Here is a 22,580-nt window from a genome sequence, read left to right as displayed (position 1 = left end):
TGTCCTTTTTATATGTCTGGAAGAATTTAATTTAATGCTTGATAAACAAAGGGTTTCCAAAATGAGTGGAGAAACTAAAAAAAAATTTGATCTTCCATTTCATCAGTTTGGATTTATGTAATTCTGTGTGTTATCCTGTGTTTTAGTTTCTAGTGGACTAGTTTGCAAAGTATGTAAGAAGATGGAAAAAGGAATAAAATTTATACAGCTAATACATCAATGTGGAGATTGTATACTTGTGTGCATATTTACATGCATATTTTGCAGTGAGTAAATTGATATGTGACATTGCAGGAATACATTTTAGTTTCTTTTCCTTTAATGAAGAGTTGTGAACCTTAAATGTTGACAACTTACATTGATTTTGTAACTCCTGGCTCATTACAGAACATTAAAAAAATGAAAAAACAAACTGTATAACAGTATGATGCTGCCCGCAAAACTAAGTTACATTATTTACATTCCAAAGGACAGTGCTGATAGTTTGAAAAAAAACATAAAAATTGCATACTTAAATGAGTAATGTCCCACAGTGCCCAGTTGTTAAATTACAGACTCAAACATTTTTACTCAGCTAGTATGTGTGCAGGACAGACTGTATTCTGTATTAACAATACTTACAGCTAAATAAAGTACGGCTGAACAAAACTGTTTCCAATCTAAGCTTTACTGTAAAGAAACCAAAACAATAAACATATAATTTTATGTCCTAATTGATTAAGGAACAGTCTTAGATGGTGATATTTTCTACAATAGAGAAATCCTAAGTGTGGTTTAGCATCTGTGATCTACAGTACTTAAATCATTTCCAAATCACAGCACCCTTGGCTTAACACAGGTAATTTATATCATCACAGGCCTAAATACAGCTGAAACTTTTCTTTCATTCGCAGAACTTCTTGTTTTATAATATGTTTTACAGAAACAACTAGCCCATAGGTACACACCTTCCACTGTCTGAAGGCCATTAAACGCAACTGATGGAAAATGAGTTTTAGTTGTTTCTTACAATTCATTGTCTTTGAAAAGCTAAGCACCTGAATCAGTACTAACAGTGGAAGATATACAGGTTTGAAAGCACAGGAGCATTCCCATGTCTCCCATTCAATAGCATTTTAACCAGAAGGGTTTTATTGAAACAGTTTTTTTTAAATACAGGGATCATACTTACATAGGATGGATAATTTTCAGTTTGTTTCACAAGTAACTGATTCTGAGCCAATTACAAATGTTTGAAGTAACTCAGATGAAAGGGCAAGCTGTTCAGGTAGTAGGATACTGACTGCTGTAGTGTATTTAAAAAAAAGAAAATCTATTCTTTGATCAATTTCCCCATCCCCTCAGCAGCTTGAGAATTTCCATTTTTCTTTACAATACCATGATCTGAAATTGCGAGAAGTTATTGCATAAGCATTATCCTATACATTTTCTTCAATAAATTTCCACCAGTGTTCAGAAAAAACACTCATGAAATGCTGCTTAAGAAACTATAGCTTAATCATATTTTACAGCCTTAATTCATTGGCAATTTTGGAAGCAATGTTTTTGAAAGCTATGGATGTTCCTGATATTCGCTTAAAACGAACTCCATTAAGTGACAGTCTTGGCAGTTTGCAGACCTCCATCTCCCATTGAACAAGGTTTTCTGCATGTCCATCGCCATGGACACAGACAAGCAAGAAGCGCTCACGCTGTTCATAATCACAATTGTTTGCATCAAGAACCTTTCGGATCTCCCTCATCATGTCATTGGGGTCCATGGAGCTTGTTGTTTTCATACTCCAGGTAAATCGGAGTGAACGGGGCTTTGCTTCCTTGATTTCGTCTTTTTGATCCCCAGATACATTGCGACTGCAAAAAACACAAAAAATTGGGCAATCAAACATTTTAACACAGGACAACAATGTGCTGTTTCTACTCCTTCCCTTCATTTTATAAATATCATGCAATGTGTCAACAAGTATGCACAAGCTAGCTATATGTTGAGGTTAGTTTCTCAAGCTTTGCATATTAGCTTGAGCTATTCATATAACTAAATAGAAAAATACTATACTCTTCTCAAAATGTGAAAATAAATTTACTTGAATTAAGTTTTGTTTTGCTAATTTAAGTATAATTTACATTGTTTCCTTTGGATACTGCATTTTCACAACATTGCAAAAAGATTTCGGATGAGTATCAATGTCAAAGTAGTAGTATATCCTAGAGTCCATGACCTGAGTGTGGAAGGCTAAGTGTCAGACTCTGGTGTCAGACCATTTCCAGAAGCTGGTCTCTCACTGTTTATGAATGGACCCACCCTGCATTAAGTTGATCTTTCTCTATACCCTAGCTATGACTGTAACACTACATTCTGCACTCTCTCCTTTCCTTCTCTTTGACCAGTATGCTTTGTCATATAGCATGCAAGAAATAATGCTTTCACCGTATGCTAATACATGTGATAATAATACATCAAATTAAGGTCAAAGTCTATTATGATGCAATGCAAAGTTTATAAAATATCAGTTATTTTTGGTAACACTGGGAACTTTATAAAACTTCGTCTGACATGATTTTCCTGGGAGAATGTGAATGCTGCTTCTATCTCCTAATATTTGAACCAGCTGAGGAGCTGAACTCTGGAACTCTCGCTCATGAGAAAGCAAAGTGTGGCAAAAAATTACACACTGCAGTCTACAGATGACCATTTCGGTCTTGCATATATGTAGCGCAACATCAGTGTTAAATGAAATCTTCATTTAAAATCTAAGACATGTATCTAAATATATTGAATGCAGTGTTGAACTGTAATATTCACATCTAACAACTAATCCTTCCAACTATTACTTCAACCACAGCCCAATATTTATAAATACATTGTTAAAAACAGAAAATGTTGTTGATCTGGTGCTCAGTTGATTAATCTGCTGTGTCCATAAGGTGGAGCTGTGTGTTCAATGCTACACACAAAAAACATTCAAACAAAAACAAGCAGGTTAGATGTTGTAAAACAGTTGCATTACCAAGTTTCAGATAACAATAAGTAAGTTTTTTTTAAATTCAATCTGATAATTTGAGTTGCAAGACAATTTTTTGATCAGCCAGGCATCCAACTTGCAAACAAATTATAATGGTGCTGAAGAGTCTCCAAACCAAATGATTGAAAAATCCACAAAGGTAGAGATGTCACTGTGCGCTCTCATTGTAGGGATTCACCCAACTTATCAAAGACTGATGTGCAAGATGATTTAGCAAAAGTTTAATTGGCTAAAATCGCCCCTAGAAGCATCACTAGTTGGTGATCAGGCAACTCAAAATCATGCATTTGGCCCTCGGCAGACAAACAAGTAGCACAAACTGCTTCCAAACTGCACTGAGCAGCACAATTTATTACTTAAAGTGTGTGTTTTGTCAACATGTGTCCACAGCATAAATAGCGGATGCATTGCAATTGCTTGCTCTTTTTCTGCAATCTAATTAAGGCATGCATGAAATTGTGGATATATGACTGCATGTTCAGGTTAAACTTTCAACTAGCTGTCATGTCAGGTTTCAATTTCTACAGAAGCCATTTGATAAACAATCACCTTCAGTATGATGGAAGGACCCATTGTTAGGTTAGACCGGCCAGTTTGATATTCTAATCATGCAAGCTCTATGCCACTTACCAGATGTGTGCACTATCAACTGCTTAATCTTGGTGTTTGTGGCTGTGGTGATGGGTGGGCCTGTCATGCAGTTATTTCACCTCATACTTACTTTTTAGAACAAATTTAATCTACTTTCCTTATAAGGATTTTAGAATGTATATTGTGGGGGTACTTGTTCATTTTCAATGTGGTGAACTTACTTATGCACTAGCTATTTTTAAAAAACATAGGGTGAAGGATTTTAAATGAAACACTTTCTTTTTGGACACCAATAGTTAACATCGTGTATTCCCAGAGATGGCATGAGTTAGGAGTAGAATTCAGTTTCCCTTTCTTAATTTAAACACTAGTTGATAAACTTAGCTCTCAGAAGGTAACATTTCCATTTCTCTTTTATGAGCATGTAGGCCCAGTGAGCTTTTTCCATTTGGAAATGGGTAATTTGACAGTGGGACCCTGACAGCAATGTAATGGAGACAACTCTTACTGATCAACCTGGAGTGGATCTGAATCTAGGTCCTAAATGCTAAAAAAGTCACAAATTTTAGGTTACAATCATTATTCAAATTACCCTGGACTAACATTGACAGAATATTTAAAACCTACTAACAGATTTCATTCTTCCACCAGCCTTCAACTTGTAAAGTTATGTCAGTGATGGTTCTGCTGAAAACCTCTAAGTATAACATATTACTAAACGTCAATGAAAATTTCAATAATTTTATCAAAAAAAGTACCAACAGTTCCTGAAACTGTATTTTCAAGTAACTGTAAATGCATGTATTTTTAGCAGGCTAATAGTTGGTTGTTTGAGGTACGTTTACTAAACAGATACACATTCTCACCTTGAGCCCTCAAATCTCCCGTTTCTCTCAGGTTCAGTTGGGACCCTCAATGAAAGCAATCCGAAAGCACAAGTGAGTAAAGAAAGAAGAAAATTCTTAAGCTTGTGTTATGTAGGCTGTTATACACAAGGACTAACCAAAGAGTCGTATATGTGATGCAGACAGAAAACATATTTTCCTATGCCTGCCTGGTAGAAAAAAAATCACACTTTGAACATGAAACATTTTGTAAAAGCTTAGTGTTACTTTGTAATTTATTCATGGTACTTGTAATACAGCAGAGGCCATTTGGAATGAAAACCTTTTGGAACAGCTTTCAATAAACATATTATGTGATATGAAGAGGAAGTAAATATGTTTGTGCGGGGAAGGTGGAAGAAAGTAATCACGAAAATGTTGAGCATGCTGACCTAAAAACACCTGTAACCATAATTCCTCGTTTAACATTGTGGCTGCGTTCCTGCAAAATGCAATGTTAAGCGAACAAGATTTTCCCATTACAATGTAAAAGCTGTCAATAGTTAGGTTCTGTAGGACCTTTCTCATCAGAGGCAAACACTTACATATTATGCATGTCCCTAAACTTCTATATTTGAATCATTTTGAAAAAATAGGTTAATGTTTTCAACAGTATCTATTTCCCGTTCAAGGATGTTCCCTTCTTGTTCACTGCCTCTCCCACTTGCTACTTTCCTCTCCTGAACTCTAGGTGTGAGCAGCAGGGTCAACCAGTGAGAGGGTGAGCAAGCACGGAGGGCAGCCAGTGCGAGGGCCAGAGACTGGGAAGGGTAATGAGCAGGAGGCTGGTGGTTAGGAGGAGCAGGGAGCAGGAGTGGTAAGTAGGTGAGGTCACTCTAAAATAGGGCCTATCAGGTTACGGGAAGTTACATAGGCCAAGATGCCAAACTTGCTAAAACACACGTCCCAGTGCTAAAAGCAGATAATAGCATATTATATCTATTACATTAAAGCAGCACAACTTAAACAGGGATTTACTGTACTTTATATGATTATATACTGGGTATTAATCACTAGCTGCAGGGAGAAGTAAAAGTCAGATTTAAATAAAACCAGTGAGCAGTGCTGCAAGAAATCTAGTAGCTGGTTTACAGACAACTTTTACTTATATAACATTCTTAACATAGAAAAATGTGAGTTCAGCTGAAGAAGTTATGAGGGTGCCCAACAACTTGTTTCAGGTTTTAATGGAGGTACAGAAGTGGAGGGAATTCCAGAAAGTGAAATAAAAGGTTACCAATGATGTGGTAAGGTGGGTTGAAACCAAGGATGCCCAAGTTCTATTAGTAGAAATCTATTGTATTGCTTTTGAATACAATTTGTAATTTGACACATTGGCAGCAACATATAGCTCTACAGCTTCCAATCATATAAACATCGCAACAAACAAGTAATTTGTAACATTTAAAACTACAAAATCATTAAAAATGCATTGAAGGCGAGCAACAGCAAAGTGCAAGGGAAGATAAAGGCAAAACAAAGAAATCCTGCAGTTTTAATCAAGGCTGAAAATTCATGCAAAAAAACTAATTATTCAGACACAAATTTCTCTGAAAAGGAGCCTCAGATTTCAAGGTAATGCACCACTCATATGGGGCTTCATACTATCTTTTTTGTTATATTTTAATCTCTCCCCCTATTTTAAACACAATTGCAATTCATGTAAAAATCAGCATAGATGGAAATGAATCAAAACATGCGGGCACCAAAATCAACCAACAAATCTTCCTTGGATATTTGGATTTCCGTGGTCATAGATTTCAAAGTAGAATTAAGCAAGAAATATAATCCTCCCAATGCTTTGCAGATAACACCTTGCTGCAAACCGCAATAATACACATTTGGAATTAAGACAATCATGGCAAATTTGTTATATTTAATTTAGAATCAACATGTTCTGAAACTTGATTTGCCATAATGAAAATGTTGATGTAAACCTGTTCCCTGATCTGCAGGATGACTAACTTTAAATAAAATCAAATTCCAGTACATAATCTGTGCTTCAACTTATTAACTATCATACAGAATTCTCTTCAACCATGCACATGCTTATATTTGTTTCCAGTGTAACATGTTATAATTATTCTTAGCATTAAATACAAACAGCCGCCAAAACCAAAGGCAAATAGGAAACTATAGAGATCTAATCATTCTTGTTTAATTACGTGCTTTGGTAAGGTTTTTTGATTGATTATATTTGGAGCCCAATAAAATGAAAATCTAAACAAAACACTTTGAAAATGAGTTCAAATTTAATTAGAACTAAACTGTACACTACCTGTACAGAATGCTCATTGACATTTAGTGGCCACTAGAGTGTAACACGCTATCAAATCAATGAATAGGTTTATCATTAGATGCCTGGGTGGACTGGAATTCTCTCCAAATGGCGAGATCATTACTATATCTGAAACAATGTAGGGTAGGATGACACTATTTAAAGCATTTGCCACCAAGATTCCGTTAGCAGGTTTACAGAATGAAACAGGAATTCTCCCATCCAAGTTAGAGGGGCTATTACAGGCCCTGTCTTTAATATTTTTACTACTAGTAAAACAACAGACAAAACTTTTGCTATGAAGGTCAAGATAGAACATACTGACAGAAAGTCCCAGTAATATGATTTTTAATTGGCTATATGTGGGATGGAACAAGAAATGGATAGAGGATTGGCTGACTGGCAGAACATGATGTGGGTATGCTCTGTCTGAGGCCAGAACTCTCCATTCACCTGACGAAGAGGGTGTCCCTCGAAAGCTTGTGAGTATATTATCAAATAAATAGGTTGGACTAAAACCTGGTGTTGTCAGACTTTTTACTGTGACTGGCAGAAGGCAGAGAGTGGGGATAAAGGGGTCTTTTTCAGGATGGAGTCGGTGACTAGTGGTGTGCCTCAGGGGTCAGTGCTGGGACCACACCTTTTCACATATATAATATATTAACGATTTGGAGGAAGGAACTGAAGGCACTGTTGCTAAGTTTGCAGTGATATAAAGATATGTAAAGGGACAGGTGGCATTGAGGAAGCAGGGTGTTACAGAAGGACTTGGACAGGTTATTAGAAGAGTGGGCAAAGAAGTGGCAGATGGAGTACAATGTAGAAAAGTGATAGTTTATGCACTTTGGAAGGGGGAATGAAGGCATTGACAATTTTCTAAATGGGAAAATGCTTAGGAAATCAGAAACACAAAGGGATTTGGGAGTCATTGTTCAAGATTCTCTTAACGTTAGCGGCAGTTAGGAAGGCAAATGCAATGTTAGCATTCATGTCGAGAGGGCTAGAATACAAGAGCAGGGATGTACTTCTGAGGCTGTATAAGGTTCTGGTCAGACCCCATTTAGAGTATTGTGTGCAGTTTTGGGCCCCACATCTAAGGAAGAATATGCTGCCTTGGAAGGGGTCCAGAGGAGGTGCATAAAAATGATCCCCGGAATGAAGTGCTTTCGTATAAGGAATGGCTGGGCTTGAAATTGTTGGAGTTTAGAAAGATGAGGAGGGATCTTATTGAAACTTACAGGATACTGTGAGGCCTGGATAAAGTGGATGTGGAGAGGGTGTTTCCACTAGTAGGAAAAATTGGAACCAGAGGGCACAACTTCAGGCTAAAGGGACAATCCTTTAAAACACAGACGAAGAGGAATGTCTTCAGCGAGAGTGTGGTGAATCTGTGGATCTCTTTGCCGCAGAGGTCTTGGAAGCCCTCTTGAGTGTCTTTAAGACAAAGGGAGATAGGTTCTTGATTAATAAGGGGGTCAGGAGGTTATGGGAAAAAGGCAGGAGAACGGGGATGGGAAAAAGGCAGGAGAATGGGGATGAGAAAAATATCAGCCATGATTGAATGGCAGAGCAGACTCAATGGGCCGAGTGGCCTAATTCTGCTCCTATGTCTTATGTATAATTTGGTTTTAAAGGAATATGGATTAAAACTAGTGTCAATTTTCTGAAGTGAAATTTGACTTTCAGATCAGATCCTTCGATGTCTACATTTCCATTGTGCATTCAAATACATTTTCAACAAGCTAAAGATTAATCTTAAGTGAATGCCATTTGTCACTAGTGTTTAGTGGGAAGTTGAACTAAATTTTAAGTTTCTGTAGTTTAATATGCATATTAGCATTTTTAACAAGGAACACATTGTAGTGAATGCACAGGCTCATAGATAAAAATGCCTTCACTGTTGATAATCCTACAGGCTCAATAAATCTACAGTGCAGCTTAACATTAGATTTGGCTCCATAAACAAAGTAAGAGACAAAGAAAACATTGTTACTACAATCAATTTTTGGCATCCTACATATTCAGTGTAATATCTGTAACAATCCTTTCGATGACAATATTTTTGAGCACTTCATAATCATTGACAAGTTCACTGATAAACACAATGACATAGCCATTAATACAACACAGGGAAGTTAGGTAATCTGAATCACAATAGAAAGTCTGATATAGCAGACTGAAGTCCCTGTACCTAGATTCACACATGCACAATATTGCTGCTTAATCCTTTACTGACAATCTACAAGTCAATTGACGTATTACAGTATAATGAAAAGCTTATATTTTTTGATTCCACTGCAAACTATTAAACAAAAGCCACACTTAACTCCTACTGTGTGCACATTAGAGTGCATATAGGCCAAAAGTAGAGTCAAATTAACATTTAAGGTTCAACGCATCCAGAAACATTTCCTTAATAACCATGTAATAAATATTTTATTACTCAACTGCATTGAATTTATTACAATTAGAGCCTAACACATACTTATCCCTTCAGTCTGCATTCAGGACTAACCAAATAATCTTTAAAATATGCAAAGACGCAACATGTTAAAACTAACTATGGTTTCTCAACAGAGAAACATTCAACACATCCTAAAGTGTGACTAAAGAATGCCAGTTCTTTAAAAAAGCAGAGGTTTTCAGATAGGAATTTCTTGATTATGTTTAAATCTAACTGTTATCATAACCTAAAACATTTCTTAGTACTTTCCAAAATAATTTTGTATGAATCACAGTGTCTGAAAAACTGTAACTTACAATTACATTTATCTGTATAGACAGTGGAATAGCCCTTTGGATCTGAGATCTGGAAGAGAATAGGAATTCTAAACATATAACAGGGTTTTGTAAATGTGGAAGAATTTCAGAAATAAATGTCAAGAGGAGGAAAGATTTAGAGGCTGAAGACTTACTAACAGTCTTTGATCCTTGAGGAGTATTTGCGGGCACTGATTTGTTCGAAGTCTGCCGTTTTGATGGGTCAATAGTGACCCTGAGAAGAGGAAAAATGTTGGAGAATTAAACTGTACATATAGATCAATCAGTCTGACATATGATAGCACGTTGTGTGCTAATGGTCCCACTTTGTTACCTATGATTGAAGCAAAATTAGAACAAAACTAAATTAACTGAACTTCCTCATCACTGACCAAAGATGCACATAGCTACTTAACTACCTACACTCCTCCTCAGTAGTGTCAAACTACTCGCATTAACCATATAACTGACTTGCAGTGAATCTCAGGACAAATACTGATGGTAGCTGAAATACATTACACATGTATGCAATGTCTGTCAACTGCTGAATAAAGATACAGTCTTTATTTTCAACTTTGTAGAAAACCTCAGAACTTTGCAAGTTCCACCCATCTCTATGATTGTTTTTTTTACTCTTATTTCAGAACTTCTACCACCTCTCCGCCTCACTCTCATTTGAAATGGTGGGAAGGCAACAATTATGTCCAAAACACAGATTAACAGGTCATTGCCTCTGTTGTTTGTGGGGCACTGCTGTGTGCAATATGGCTCCTGAATGTGCCTACATAATAATTACTACATTTATGATGATAATAGGCCATGAAACACTTTGGACCATTTTGAGGACATGAAAAGTGTTATTTAATACAAGTTAATTCTTTCTCCTTGTGTTCCTTTGCGTTTGATCAATCCAGAAAAAACAAATTCTTGGGATGTGGGAACCGCTGACAAGATCAGCATTTATTGCCCATTTTTAGTTGCCTGGTGATGATAGTGGTTGTTTTTTTTTGAGCAGTTTGGCATAATTAAGTGGTTTCGTAGGCCACTTCAGTAGGCAACCATGTTAGTATGGAACTGGATTTAAATATCGAACAGAACGGGTAAGGATAGCTGGTGTGCTTCCTAAAAGACATTAGTGAACCAGTTGGATTTTAAAACAATGTGACAGCTTGGTCACTTTCCCCAATACCAGACCTTTTCCCATTTTTAAAAACCAAATTAAGATTCTCAAACTGCCATGGTGAATTAAAACCCATTCTCTGGATCATTCCTCACAAAAAATGGCATGGTCAAATGATGCATTGCATGTTTTTAATAAACTGAATTAATGAATTTTATCACCAGCAATCATTCAAGTACTTTTTTAAACAAACTAATAACATTTAAAATTAATTTTTCTTTGGGCAGGTGGCTCCTGGCGTAATGAATTCTGTCGATGTAAGAACAATTAATGAAATGTTATTTGTCACTTAAATTTAAATGTCAGAAGCAACATTTTTGAAAGCGGACATTATCCAGATTTGAAGGTTGATGGTGGTTCCAGGTCATTAAAAACTGGAGAGACACTTCTGTTATATTTTACTAATATTAAAAATTGCTGACACATTATTTTAGTATATATTCTATGTGATATGTTCTTTCAAGATCCTGCAGTGAGAATGAAGAAAATCTAGGAAACTATGAATCACCTTTTTTGAAGCAGAAAAGGGTGGAGCTGGCAAAATTTTGCAAACTACAGACTGCAGCAATTCAATGGATCTCTGATACTTTGGAGGGGTGAGGGAAGAAGTGAAAGAAGAATTTTGTTTTCAAATGAAAATCCTAGCAAAAACATAAGATATTTGTGCACTCTGTATTTAAGCATTTGTCAAGCATGACCTGATCAATACAGGGTTGAGCTCTCCCTTCAAAATAGTTTAACAATGTATCTTGATCACATTTTTAAAGTATTACCTGTATCACTTTCAATTTTTCTACTTCAGACATCAGCCATTTTGAGTCAGGAATAGGGAATAGCATTGAGCAATTGCTAACCTTATTTCACTTGGGATTGTTACATTAGTGGAGGGAGAGATTTTCAACTGTTAGTTTAGCCTAAATGCTTGATGTGAAACAATAGCGAAATAATGCAATCCTTCTTACATGTATTGTTTTGCTCTGTGTTGTAATTAAAAAAAAACTATATGCTCTAAAAATTCAAATCAATAACCTGGAAAACTAATTTTAAAAACAAAAGATGCAACAAATCCTCACTTAATTTGGCTTAGGAAGTACAAGTAACAAATTTATTGAAAATTTGAAAGTTACCTGTGATGTTCTAAATGAACTTCGTGCAGTAGATAGGAATATAAGGAAGTTTTTATGCTCATGAACAGGAGTTTAATTATCACCTATAATATATATATAGGTAACTTTAATGAAAAAGAAAAGCTAACTTTCAATGTTTAATTGTGAAAACACTAGTGAGCTTACTGCAGCAGATAACTAAGAAACTTCCAATAATTCCTTTGGTCAGTGATAATGAAATAGTTTGCGGTGATTGAATAGTTTACAAATATCATCAAATATTTGAGCAACATATCATTCTGGATATTTCTTCCATTAAAATCAAAAGTGTTCAGAAATGTAATTCTGACTGGTCTGTAAATCCCTCTCAAATCTGGATATTTTATAGTGTTAACAGGTGATTGGGGAAAGAATGGATGAAAAATAATATAAATTCAAGGATTTTTTATGACTGTGTACTCAACAAAAACAAATGAAAAAAAGGACAGGGCTAAAATAGACAAGCTTTTACACAAAAATTGTTTCAAATTGCTAGCAGAATTCTAACATTTTAAATGATTTAATTGCACATATCACTACGAGAAGCAAAATACGACCAGAAATTATATTTAATTCTCAACTGAATTTAATGGCCAATCTGCATTAGAAGCCTGCTTCCTGCAATGGCTTACAAGTGTCAGGTTCCAACTCTACTGCTGAAGAAACTCTTCTGGTAGTACTGCAGGGATTTTTTCCTAGTAGTTGCTAGTTTGACTTGCATGCAAATGTCTGGATTCGTAGAATTACTTTTAAGTTATTATTTGCAACAATTAGTTTTGGCTCTGGGTCAAATTGAGAGTTCCAGCCTTACTCCAGGAATTGGAGCACATAATTTCAGGTGACAGTTCAGCACAGCAATAAGATGCTGCAATGAAGTAAGTGCTGCCTTTCAGATATGTTAAACTGAAGCTCTTTGTACTTAGTAAGTAGAGATAAAGAATCATGATGCTATATATAGAACAACAGGTGGGGGAAGGGTTATGGGGGGGTGGGGTGGCAGTATTCCTGGCAACATAAATTCCTTAAATACTACCGCCTACACAGCCGAACTGATCATTTGTCTCCGAGACCTTGCAATGCACAAATTGGCTACTGCATCAGCCTACAATTACAACAATAACTACACTTCTACAAAGCACTTTGGAATGCCCTGAACATGTGAAAGGCATTAATAAAGCTCTCTGCTTTTCGGTGTCAACCATGGCGAAGTTGGTATCACTCTCCCACTGAATCACAAGGTTCCAGGTTCAATTTCTACTTCAGGGCTTGAGCACAAAAATTAAGCGAGTGGTGCGTTGCTGGAAGTACAGTCTTTTGGATGAGATACTAAAGCAAGGCCCCACCTATCTATTGGATGGATGTAAAAGATCCCATGGCACTACTCTGAAGAACAGCAGACGAGCTACCCCTGGTGTCCTGGTTGATAATTATTCTTCAATCAATATCACAAAAGGGCAGATCATGTGGTCATTTATCACATTGCTGTTTGTGGGAGCTTGCTATATCCATATTAGCTGTCATATTTCTCATCTACAATAGTGACTATACTTCAAAAAGTACTCAATTGGCTGTAAAGTATTTTGGGATGTTTGGTAGCTGTGAAAAACACAATAGAAATGCAAGTATTTATTTTCTTATTTCATTGGTGCTGTAACTCCCTCAGTGGCTAGGAAAGGCTGTATAAAATTTCAGTAGCAAAACTATCTTGTTGCCTCCACGGAGACAAGCACATTACTAAGTCTACGCTACTTGTTTGCTCAGTTGGTGGACAGATGCTTAGTGATGCAGTGCAATGTCAACAGTGTGGGTTCAATTCCCATACCCGCTGAGGTTACTCATGAAGGCCCGCCTTTTCAACCTTGCCCCTTGCCTGAGAAGTGGTGATCCTCAAATTAAATCAACAGTCAGCTCCCCCTTTCAAAGGGAAGAGCAGCCTATGGTCATTTGGGACTATGGCTACTTTACCTTTTTATCCTTGCTATTTGGTCAACTACTGGCCTCAGGAATATAAATAACTGGGCCAACAGCACATAACAAGATGTAACGATTCTGAAAGGCAATAGTTCTCAGCCAAATTTAACAAAAAACAGTTGATGAAATAGAAGAATACGTGGAATGAGAAAGAGCCATTGATGCTTTTCCTTTCCCCCCAACACAATCCAATCGATTTGCCATGTAATCTCCTAGGAAATGTTTTTTTCTTTTTTTTCCTGTCACTTCATATGCTAGACAATTCATCCTTGGAATGAAGTTTCCACAGTCCTGCTGCCTGGGAACTAATGTGTTAATATATAGTCATTTTCAGACACATTTCTTCTATTGGAACTTCAATCCACTCCTAACCAAACATTTAATCACACTTCTTTTCTTGAACAAATGGTTAATCAATGAATCACTCTACACCTCTGTTATCTATACTTACATCTCTATTTTTGAATATCATTTCAAAAGTTCTAATTTTCAGAATCATCCTTGTCACGCTTTCCTCACCTCTTTTTAATATATTCATCTCATTTTTCATTCTGGTGCCAGAATTTTACAAATATTTCTAAAGTATTCTCAACAACGGTCTATGCAAAATTAGAGTAACTTGTTTTGGTGATGTTAAATGCTCTGAAGGTGTTTCCCGTAACTCTGCTTACCTTTGTGATAATAGGCCTGAACTTCCTTGGAGTGGCAATCAGCGTCAGGTTGCCATTTTGTGCTCAATTTCTTACCTTATTTTTTGTTTGGATCCTAACTTACCCATCTTCTGACTCAAGACTGAATAAAATCCAGGCAGTGTAGCACATCCCTCAGCCCTGGCATAGGAGCTCAGCTAAGTAAAGTGAGGGAGGCTATGCCTCCCTTTTTATGGCACTAACTGCAGTAAACCAAGTTTAAGGTCCACTGTAATGTAGGGTCCTTGACAGGTTAGGCTTCTAAAGTAGGGGGTGAGGAGGCGGGGTCGGTCAGTCTGGATCTGCACAAATGGGGTGGTTTGAAGTTTCCTAATTTTTTTCTGGTTAACTACTGGTGTAATCATCCAAATTTCAGAACCACCCAAAGATTATGATTTAAATCTCACTTTCAGGTGGCTCCCAACATAGGGCAATAGCAAAAGTGACGTTTGCATTTTTGGCCCGTCATGCAAATCCTACCTGGGAACCTCCGAAAGGGATTCCCCAACACGTTTTTGGGGTGCCCCCCAATATGACAGCAGGGAGCTCGGAAGTTACAGCCCAATAGTTTCATAGTGATTGGATACATTCAATCAGACCTAAACCCAATCTTTTTCCTTCCACTTTTGCAATGCAAGCAGCTGATCAAGTTTCCACTCTTCACATTTCTCTTGCACTCGCCACAACTTCATGATTATGCACAATAAATTTGACTCTCTAGCTCATCACATCAGCTGATCACAGTGAATTTCTGAATCATCACAGGTAACAGTGGAAAGAGAAAAGACCACAGCAGACTTCCATCAGTACACCTGGAGCTTCATTTTCAATCCAGAAGTGTGACCCCACACCACAACTGTGTCGCTAATGCAACATTATTTTATAATTCAGTGTTACTAATTGGGCTGGAGGCAAGCTTGGTGTCCAATCAATGGTGCCAAGTGCTACCAGAAGTAGGAACTGGTTCCGGTGAGCAATTTTCAAAGGCAGACGGTAGCCATTACTGAGTTTTCCATTGCCTTGCAGAATATAGCAGGCAGGACAGCAGCCTCGTATCACAGGCAAGTGGCCAACAGTCAACAAAGAGGTCCTAGAGGTACTTTTGTGCACACAACCTCTTCTTTTTTCACTCAACAACATTACTTTACTGGAAACATTACTTAGTGCTCCCAGTATTGATCCTGACAGCTGTATACTAATGTGGCCTTTTGCCTTTTCCCATCAGCAATTTGAAAACTGCCTTCTTGCCCACCCAGTCTTTCAAGCTCTTCAAGGAGCTTGACAGGCTATTAATAGGAGGTGAACAGGTTGTCGGCTCCTTCCTCCCCCACTCTTGCTTTGAAAATAGCAGCATGTTCCAGAGGTGCAAGAATGAATGTCCCCTGAGAGAATTATTTCCATCGCATACCCACGGATGACTAAAAATCAAACTCCAGGATCTAATTTAAAGCATTTGTGAATCTTTACTACTTTGTACTCTCTACTGTTAATCCAGTTTGCATTCCGACTAGCTGACTTACTTTTCATTAAATGAGCCTTATCCGCCTTATAAATTTCACATTTAGAATCTGATCAAGTATCTTGAAGTCTAAGCAATTTATATCAACTGAACTTACCTTGCGTACCAATTCAATTAACTCCTCAAATAATTCTTGTATAATTGTGAAGCATGACCTACTTCATAACAGTTCTTTAGTCATGTATTAAGCTTTTAGATAAAAAAGTATATAATACTTCTGAACAATAGCAGACTAATTTGCTCCATAATATTTAAACTAGTGAACACTAAAGTATCCCTAGTTAAAAATCATTTGCAAAGTATCAATTCAATTGCTTGATGCTCCACGTTCTAAAGACAGTAAGTCTACTGCAATGCAGAAATTATCCCTTCCTGCTTAAATTAATCCATTAAATGTAGCCTAGCAAAAGCATATCATATTTCTGACACAATCAGGACAATGATACCCTGGGGAAAGGCACAATACCAAAGCTAGTTCTTGAGCAAAAGGATATGTATTAATAACCCTTTAATAAATATTCTTCAAATAAAATGCAGAAAGTTTGAAATTTCTATAGTAATGACAATTTGTAAAGCATATATATGTTCTAATATGGCATGATGTCAATCTTGAGCTGGGATAATGCAGGTTTTTAAAGTAGCATTTAATTTATTAAAACACTTCAAAATTCCAATCTTTGAGGAGAAAAAAGATAGATCGGACACTATAATAGGTTTCATGGAGGCACATGAAGACTACATCATCTCTCATTACAATAAGATAAACTCATGGGTTACATGGAGTCCAATCCAAAGAAGTGCCTTCATAGAAGGAAAAAGTTCCTTAATCTAACATGCAAATCTTTTCCATAAGCTATGACAAATCATCCCTCTTTTGAAAAGGATATTCAAAAGACATAATTATAACATTTGCCACAGAAATCCAAATTTTGCTGCTCCACTCGAATCTTAAATCATCATTCCTGCAAGAGACTTTGGTCCTGCAATCACAGAAACTGCTTCCCCAGCCAAACACAGTTTACAAAACAAATCTATTTCCAAAGTCTCTAGTTGTTTTACAGCATACATTTTTTCAGCTGAAAACTTTTAGACCCCACTCATGCTTGGTGCATTAGTAAAAAAGCAAAATTATTATATCAAATTTTCAGTTAGTTCTCATGAATTTGATATTATCAGTAGGTGGTTAACATGCTCGGCTGTAGGTATATATGGAGCAATCAGATTAGAGCATTCTCCATCATTATTAATGATTTAATAGTATATAATCTTCTAAGTAATCCATGGGTAACTTTTTCATATAAGCAGGAAGTCACTGAGTTATCAAGGTTGTGAAACCAGGTTTCAGGTGACATTGCAGATCAAGCCAATTATAATTTAAATCCTACCTTTTGGGAAATCTGAAAGACATGTTTCTAAATTTAAAAAAAAACGAGATGCAAAAAATGTAAACAAAGCCCAAACATATGTTATACAAAAAAATGCATGTTTGATGCCCAAGTCAAACAGCAGTGATAAAAAGATGGCATGATGAGAGGATATAGCAACGTGACATTGCACAAGGCCTAGCAACAACTGAAATTCAAATTCCAGTCATGTAGAAATGTATGACTGCACCAACAGACCAGTCAGGACCAGCTCAATCCCATTAATTAAAATGCATCCCTTCAGCCATTTTCCATAAGTAACTCCGATTGAGTTTGTGACACATTATATGACTGGCCAACTGTGATTGGTGAAAGATGCAGTGTCTCAAAAATGTCCATTTTATTGCCACATTAATTAAACACCAGAATATATAGAGCAGACCCATTGTCATTACTTGCAATACATCTGCCAGGAGGCTCTGCAAGATCATGTGCATTAATCACATACAGCTTTCTGAAATTACTATTTTTATGAACATCACTGCAAAAAAGGCCAAAATCTAATATAAAGTAACTCATTCAGATCTGGAAAAAAATCCAAAATAGCCTACAATAATATCTTGCATTTTTCACCAAATCACTTTGATTGATTTGTTCTATTTATAGACTATATCTCCAGACAGAATATGTACTTTTGAATTTAATTAATTGGTTATGACTGTTTCAATAAGATTCATGGGAAACTCTCTTCCTTTTCAAACATTGTACTGTAAAATCATGCCTGCCATACACAAAAACTAGCTTCCCATCAAGAAAATCTTACATAATGGCAGAAGACAGATTCAATTAATTATTAGCAATACAGATGTGCAATGTAGGAAGTAGAAAAATATTAATATTAGTTGGAATTCAGAAGCAGACTTTGAATTTACATTTGGGCAAATATAGGCAATGTGTTTTGCAAACCAAAATGTCTATAAACAACACTGTGTAGAGCTTGAAAAACATTTTATCCAATCACCCATTCAAGTTATTATACTTTTTAAAGTTTGCAGCAATTTAATACAATAATTGCATTAAAATAACAACTACACTCCAAAAGTACTTCATTGGCTGCATATAACATGCAAGTCTATTTTTACCTCTAATAATGCTAACTACAAAACTTCCTGCATCACAGGAACAACTTGGCACAAACCATTCCTATACCTGACTTAGAGGGTTGTGGATTAATGTTCTGGTTTAGACCTTTTTTTCTTTATTTCATGGGATATGGGCATTGTTGACAAGGTCAGATTTGTTGCTCATCCTAATTGCCCTTGAACTGAATGGTTTGTGTGGTCATTTCAGAGGCCAGTTAAGAGTCGACCGCATTGCTGTTGTTATGAAGTCGCACATAAATATTTAAATGGAGACTATAGAATGCCACCATAGAGAGGGACCTTGCGCATGAATCACAAAGGTCAGCATACAGGTATAGCAAGTACAAAAGTAGAGATGTCTTGTTACAACTACACAGGGCACTGGTGAGTCAGCACCAAGAGTGCTGTGTGCAATTTTGGTCATCTTACTTAAACAGAGACATTCTTACACTGGAGACAGTTCGCTGAAAATTTGTGAGGCCGATTCCTAGGAAAAAGTTGAACAGTTTGGGCCTATACTCTTTTGAGTTTAGAAGAACGAGAGATGATCTTATTCAAACATTTAAGATTTTGAGGGTGCTTGACAGGGTAGGCGTTCAGAGGATGTTCCCCCTCAAGAGGAGTTTCCCATTTAAGGCAAAGATTAAGAGGAATTTGTTCCCTCAGAGGGTTGTTAGAGTTGAAAATTTTCTCCTCTAGTAAACATTGAAGGATAGATCATTAAATATATTTAAGGTAGAGTCAGACTGATTTTTAATTGACAGGAGAAGCAAGGGAAATGAAGGACTGGCAATAAAGTGGGTTAAGGCCACATCAAATCAGCTATGATTTTTCTGATTGAGCAGGTCCGAGGAGATAATTTGGCCGATGTTCTTATGTCATTTCAATTGTTGTTTGTAGGAATTTCCTGTGAGCAGATTGGCTGCTACATTTATCTACATAAAAAGTGACCATACTTGATATATAATTCATTGATAACTTGAGACAGCTATTGAAAATTTGAAAGACACTAATATATTGCAAGTTCTCTGTTTGTTGCTGATGATTTAAGCAATTAATGATTCTATAGAAGTGGCCACACCAACCAACCAGAATATAAACCTAACATGATTAAACAATGTTGGGTTGACACTAGTAACAATTCTTTTGTACTGCTTTTAAGCAGCAGGCTCAGTTTCAAGTAATGACCAAGTTCAATCTAAACTAGTCAAAATAATAAAAAGCAGGAATGGCTGCCCGTTAAATACTTTTACAAGCTCTATTAATGCCAAATACAAGTTATGACCTTATAATTTTATTCAAAATCTTACAATTACACTTACCTTCTTGTGAGCTTTGAGGTTAATTTACTAAAGAGATTTGTGGAACCTCTACTCCGTGTTTGTGATAGAGGAGTAGCATCGTGAGACAGTGTTGGAGATGCAGGTGGTCCATTGTATGTAGCATTTCGTCGTTCTCTGAGCTGGCCACCATGGAAAGTGCTACGACTGGCAGTTCCTCTGGGGAAACGCATGCGGTCAGGAGTGGTGGCACTACTGATACTGTGGGTGGAGGTCACAGGTGTCCTCTGACCTGGTGCAGTGCTACAAAAAAAAATGTTTTTTTTTGGAAACAATATAATTACTGTAATGAAGTAGTGTTTAGCAATTAGTGAAGGTCTAATATTGTTGTACAGCATTTTAGACATTAAAAATTCTCTCAATACACTACTGGTTCTCAAAATATTTGTCTTGAGAAACAAAATACTGTCATCAACTGACGTTTATGTAGGTACTTTTCCTGACATACAGGTTAACAACCAAACCTGTCTACTGTTAAAAATTTGACTTGGATAAGATACAAATTGTAACAATAAAGTTAAAAATACTGCACTGTAAATATGAAATTGGAAAATCAAATCTACAACTGCCCAAGGAAGTATAACTCTGGCAAATAAGGACAAACAGCTAAATTAAGCATTGACAGCTTTTTTATTTACTAAAATTGACAAGAGTGGCATATTTATGAAACCTGTTAGAGAGGAAACCTCACGCAAATTCATTATCAGGCGGTCATCATTGAGTATAAAATGAAACTCAAAAATAATTACTTCAGATTACGGTGTGCATAAACGGCACACAACTGAAAGTAAGTATATGGTTCCCTTTGGTTAAGAACTAAGCAAGAAATGTCACTCTTCTTCATTATACATACAGTATTTAGAATTATAGTCCTAACAATAAATCATCAGAACTGATTTGTAACTTTAATAGCAGAGTTAGTTCAGATACTTTGTTGCTTGTTAGGCTGATGTATCACTTCAAATGATCAGTTTAATCATATCATGTATTAAAATGGCTGCAATTAAATGGGCTTATGATTTTACATAAATATTTCAGAACTGAGTAAGTATGGGGCAAAGAAGCCAGATTGTAGCTTAATCTATGCAATTGCTTACAGATTTCAATACATATATGGAAAAATTAAAACCAACATAGAACAAGTAAAAAAAAAATCAGCAGGTAGATTTAATGAATTATCCTCCTTTGCTTACTTAGGCCGGAAGTTATCTGCTTCATTGTCTATTGCAGGCATCATCTTGGTAGCATACCCTGAGCCTGACATGGACACTGACTTCTGATGTCGCAATCGGGCAGAAGTGGAAGATGTAGTAGAAGCGGATGTAGATGCAGGAGGAGATGCATATGCAGACGCAGAACTAGTTGCACAAGCAGACATTTCTGTCAGGCTGTGATGAAGTGTGGTTGAGATAGAGGCAGAAGCAGACAGAATACAACATGGAGCACAATGTTGAACAAGTGCAAATTAAAAGAAAGCAAACACCATGCTGTTTAAAGAAGTTAGCTGCAATTTTACCTTTTAAATTAAAATAACAGAAGACAGGAAAAGAAAAGCAGTTTAAAACTGCAAAGCAATAACGTGCTCTACAGGCAATTCAGTACTATGTCCAATGTAACTTTAGGCAACAATGCTATTTCAGCATGTGAAAAGATCTATTGTAAGAGGTATATTAAAATACTGTACATGAGATTATCATTGCAACATAGCTGCATTTGGTTATTATTTAATTAGCTTAGATAAACTGCTCTAATATAAAATGAATTCTGCACCACTTTAAAACATCTTTGACTAAATAATTACCTGTTTTCTTTTCCATTCTGTAATACTGAGTGCCTATCAACATTTGTTCTTTCACTGCATACATATGTATTCCGTCGGGTCATTCCTCCAGACACCGTGTTATTCTGATAATAGATAAATAATCATTGATTTCTTCAAAACTATTCAAAACTGCTTCACTGCTGATTTCATAATGAAATTTCTCCCTTATTGCTTCTCTACTAGGATCATATATAATCTGAAACACAGATTTCTATAGCAGCAGCAACATTCAATAATTAACAAATAGGAGGTGGACTTCTCCCAGCAGATACTGAATCTTTCCACAAAACATGATTTAGCAATTTGGCCTAAAACCCACAAGCTTACTTGATAAAAGCACTGAGCATTATTTGTTCAGGCTGGAATTCAGATATATAACTCTCTGCAATCATTGCCCGTTGCTCTACTACTAGAGAATGCCTCATTAAAAAATGTTTGTAATCATATAACCTGCAGTAATGTTTGCGATTGGGCTCAGTGACAGTACTCTTGCTCGTGAGTTAGAAGGTTGCGTATTGTAAATGCACTCCAAAGACTTGACAGCATCATTGGCACTTCAATGTAGAGTTGAAGGACTGTGGTATCATGTACCTTGAGAAATAAAGCTATTCAGATGAGACTTAAACCAAGGAGTTGTTTCTCACCTGAATACATAATATATAATTACACATTTCGAAAGCGAATAGGGAATTACCCCGGTAATCTAGTCAACATTTATCTCAACCAACATCACCAAAACAGGTTTATCCGATTATTTATCGCATTATAATTACTTGTAATTGGTTGTGAAAAGCTCAGCACATCCTGTGATTATGAAAGCCACTATATATCCTCCTTCTCTATACAATACTGCAAAACTAATGATAAATACATTT

The 22,580-nt window shown here is 36.4% G+C and overlaps 1 protein-coding gene across 14 annotated transcripts in view; it reads right to left on the bottom strand.

Annotated features, from left to right (window-relative positions):
* Positions 1 to 297: 297 nt before the first annotated feature.
* Positions 298 to 22,580, bottom strand: part of mark3a (MAP/microtubule affinity-regulating kinase 3a) — a 163,862-nt gene continuing 141,579 nt past the window's right edge. For 2 of the 14 annotated variants that reach the window (XM_080202559.1, XM_080202564.1), the window contains exons 14-19: positions 21,685 to 21,788; positions 21,077 to 21,271; positions 19,866 to 20,126; positions 17,423 to 17,449; positions 4,478 to 4,522; positions 298 to 1,851 (exon numbers count right to left, since the gene is read on the bottom strand). In XM_080202559.1, the coding sequence (XP_080058685.1) occupies positions 1,506 to 1,851; positions 4,478 to 4,522; positions 17,423 to 17,449; positions 19,866 to 20,126; positions 21,077 to 21,271; positions 21,685 to 21,788 (978 nt within the window). In that variant the 3' untranslated portion in view covers positions 298 to 1,505. Of the gene's footprint in view, positions 1,852 to 4,477; positions 4,523 to 9,526; positions 9,583 to 9,684; positions 9,769 to 17,422; positions 17,450 to 19,865; positions 20,127 to 21,076; positions 21,272 to 21,684; positions 21,789 to 22,580 lie in introns of those variants that run through there. The other 12 variants (XM_080202561.1, XM_080202567.1, XM_080202562.1 and 9 more) reach the window with 12 other exon arrangements.

Source organism: Carcharhinus amblyrhynchos, chromosome 14 (assembly GCF_965287045.1).
Source record: "Carcharhinus amblyrhynchos chromosome 14, sCarAmb.v2.hapA, whole genome shotgun sequence".
Taxonomy (NCBI): Eukaryota; Metazoa; Chordata; class Chondrichthyes; order Carcharhiniformes; family Carcharhinidae; genus Carcharhinus; species Carcharhinus amblyrhynchos.
The sequence above is the reverse complement of the archived record's forward strand: the minus strand, read 5'-3'. Positions and strand labels throughout refer to the sequence as shown.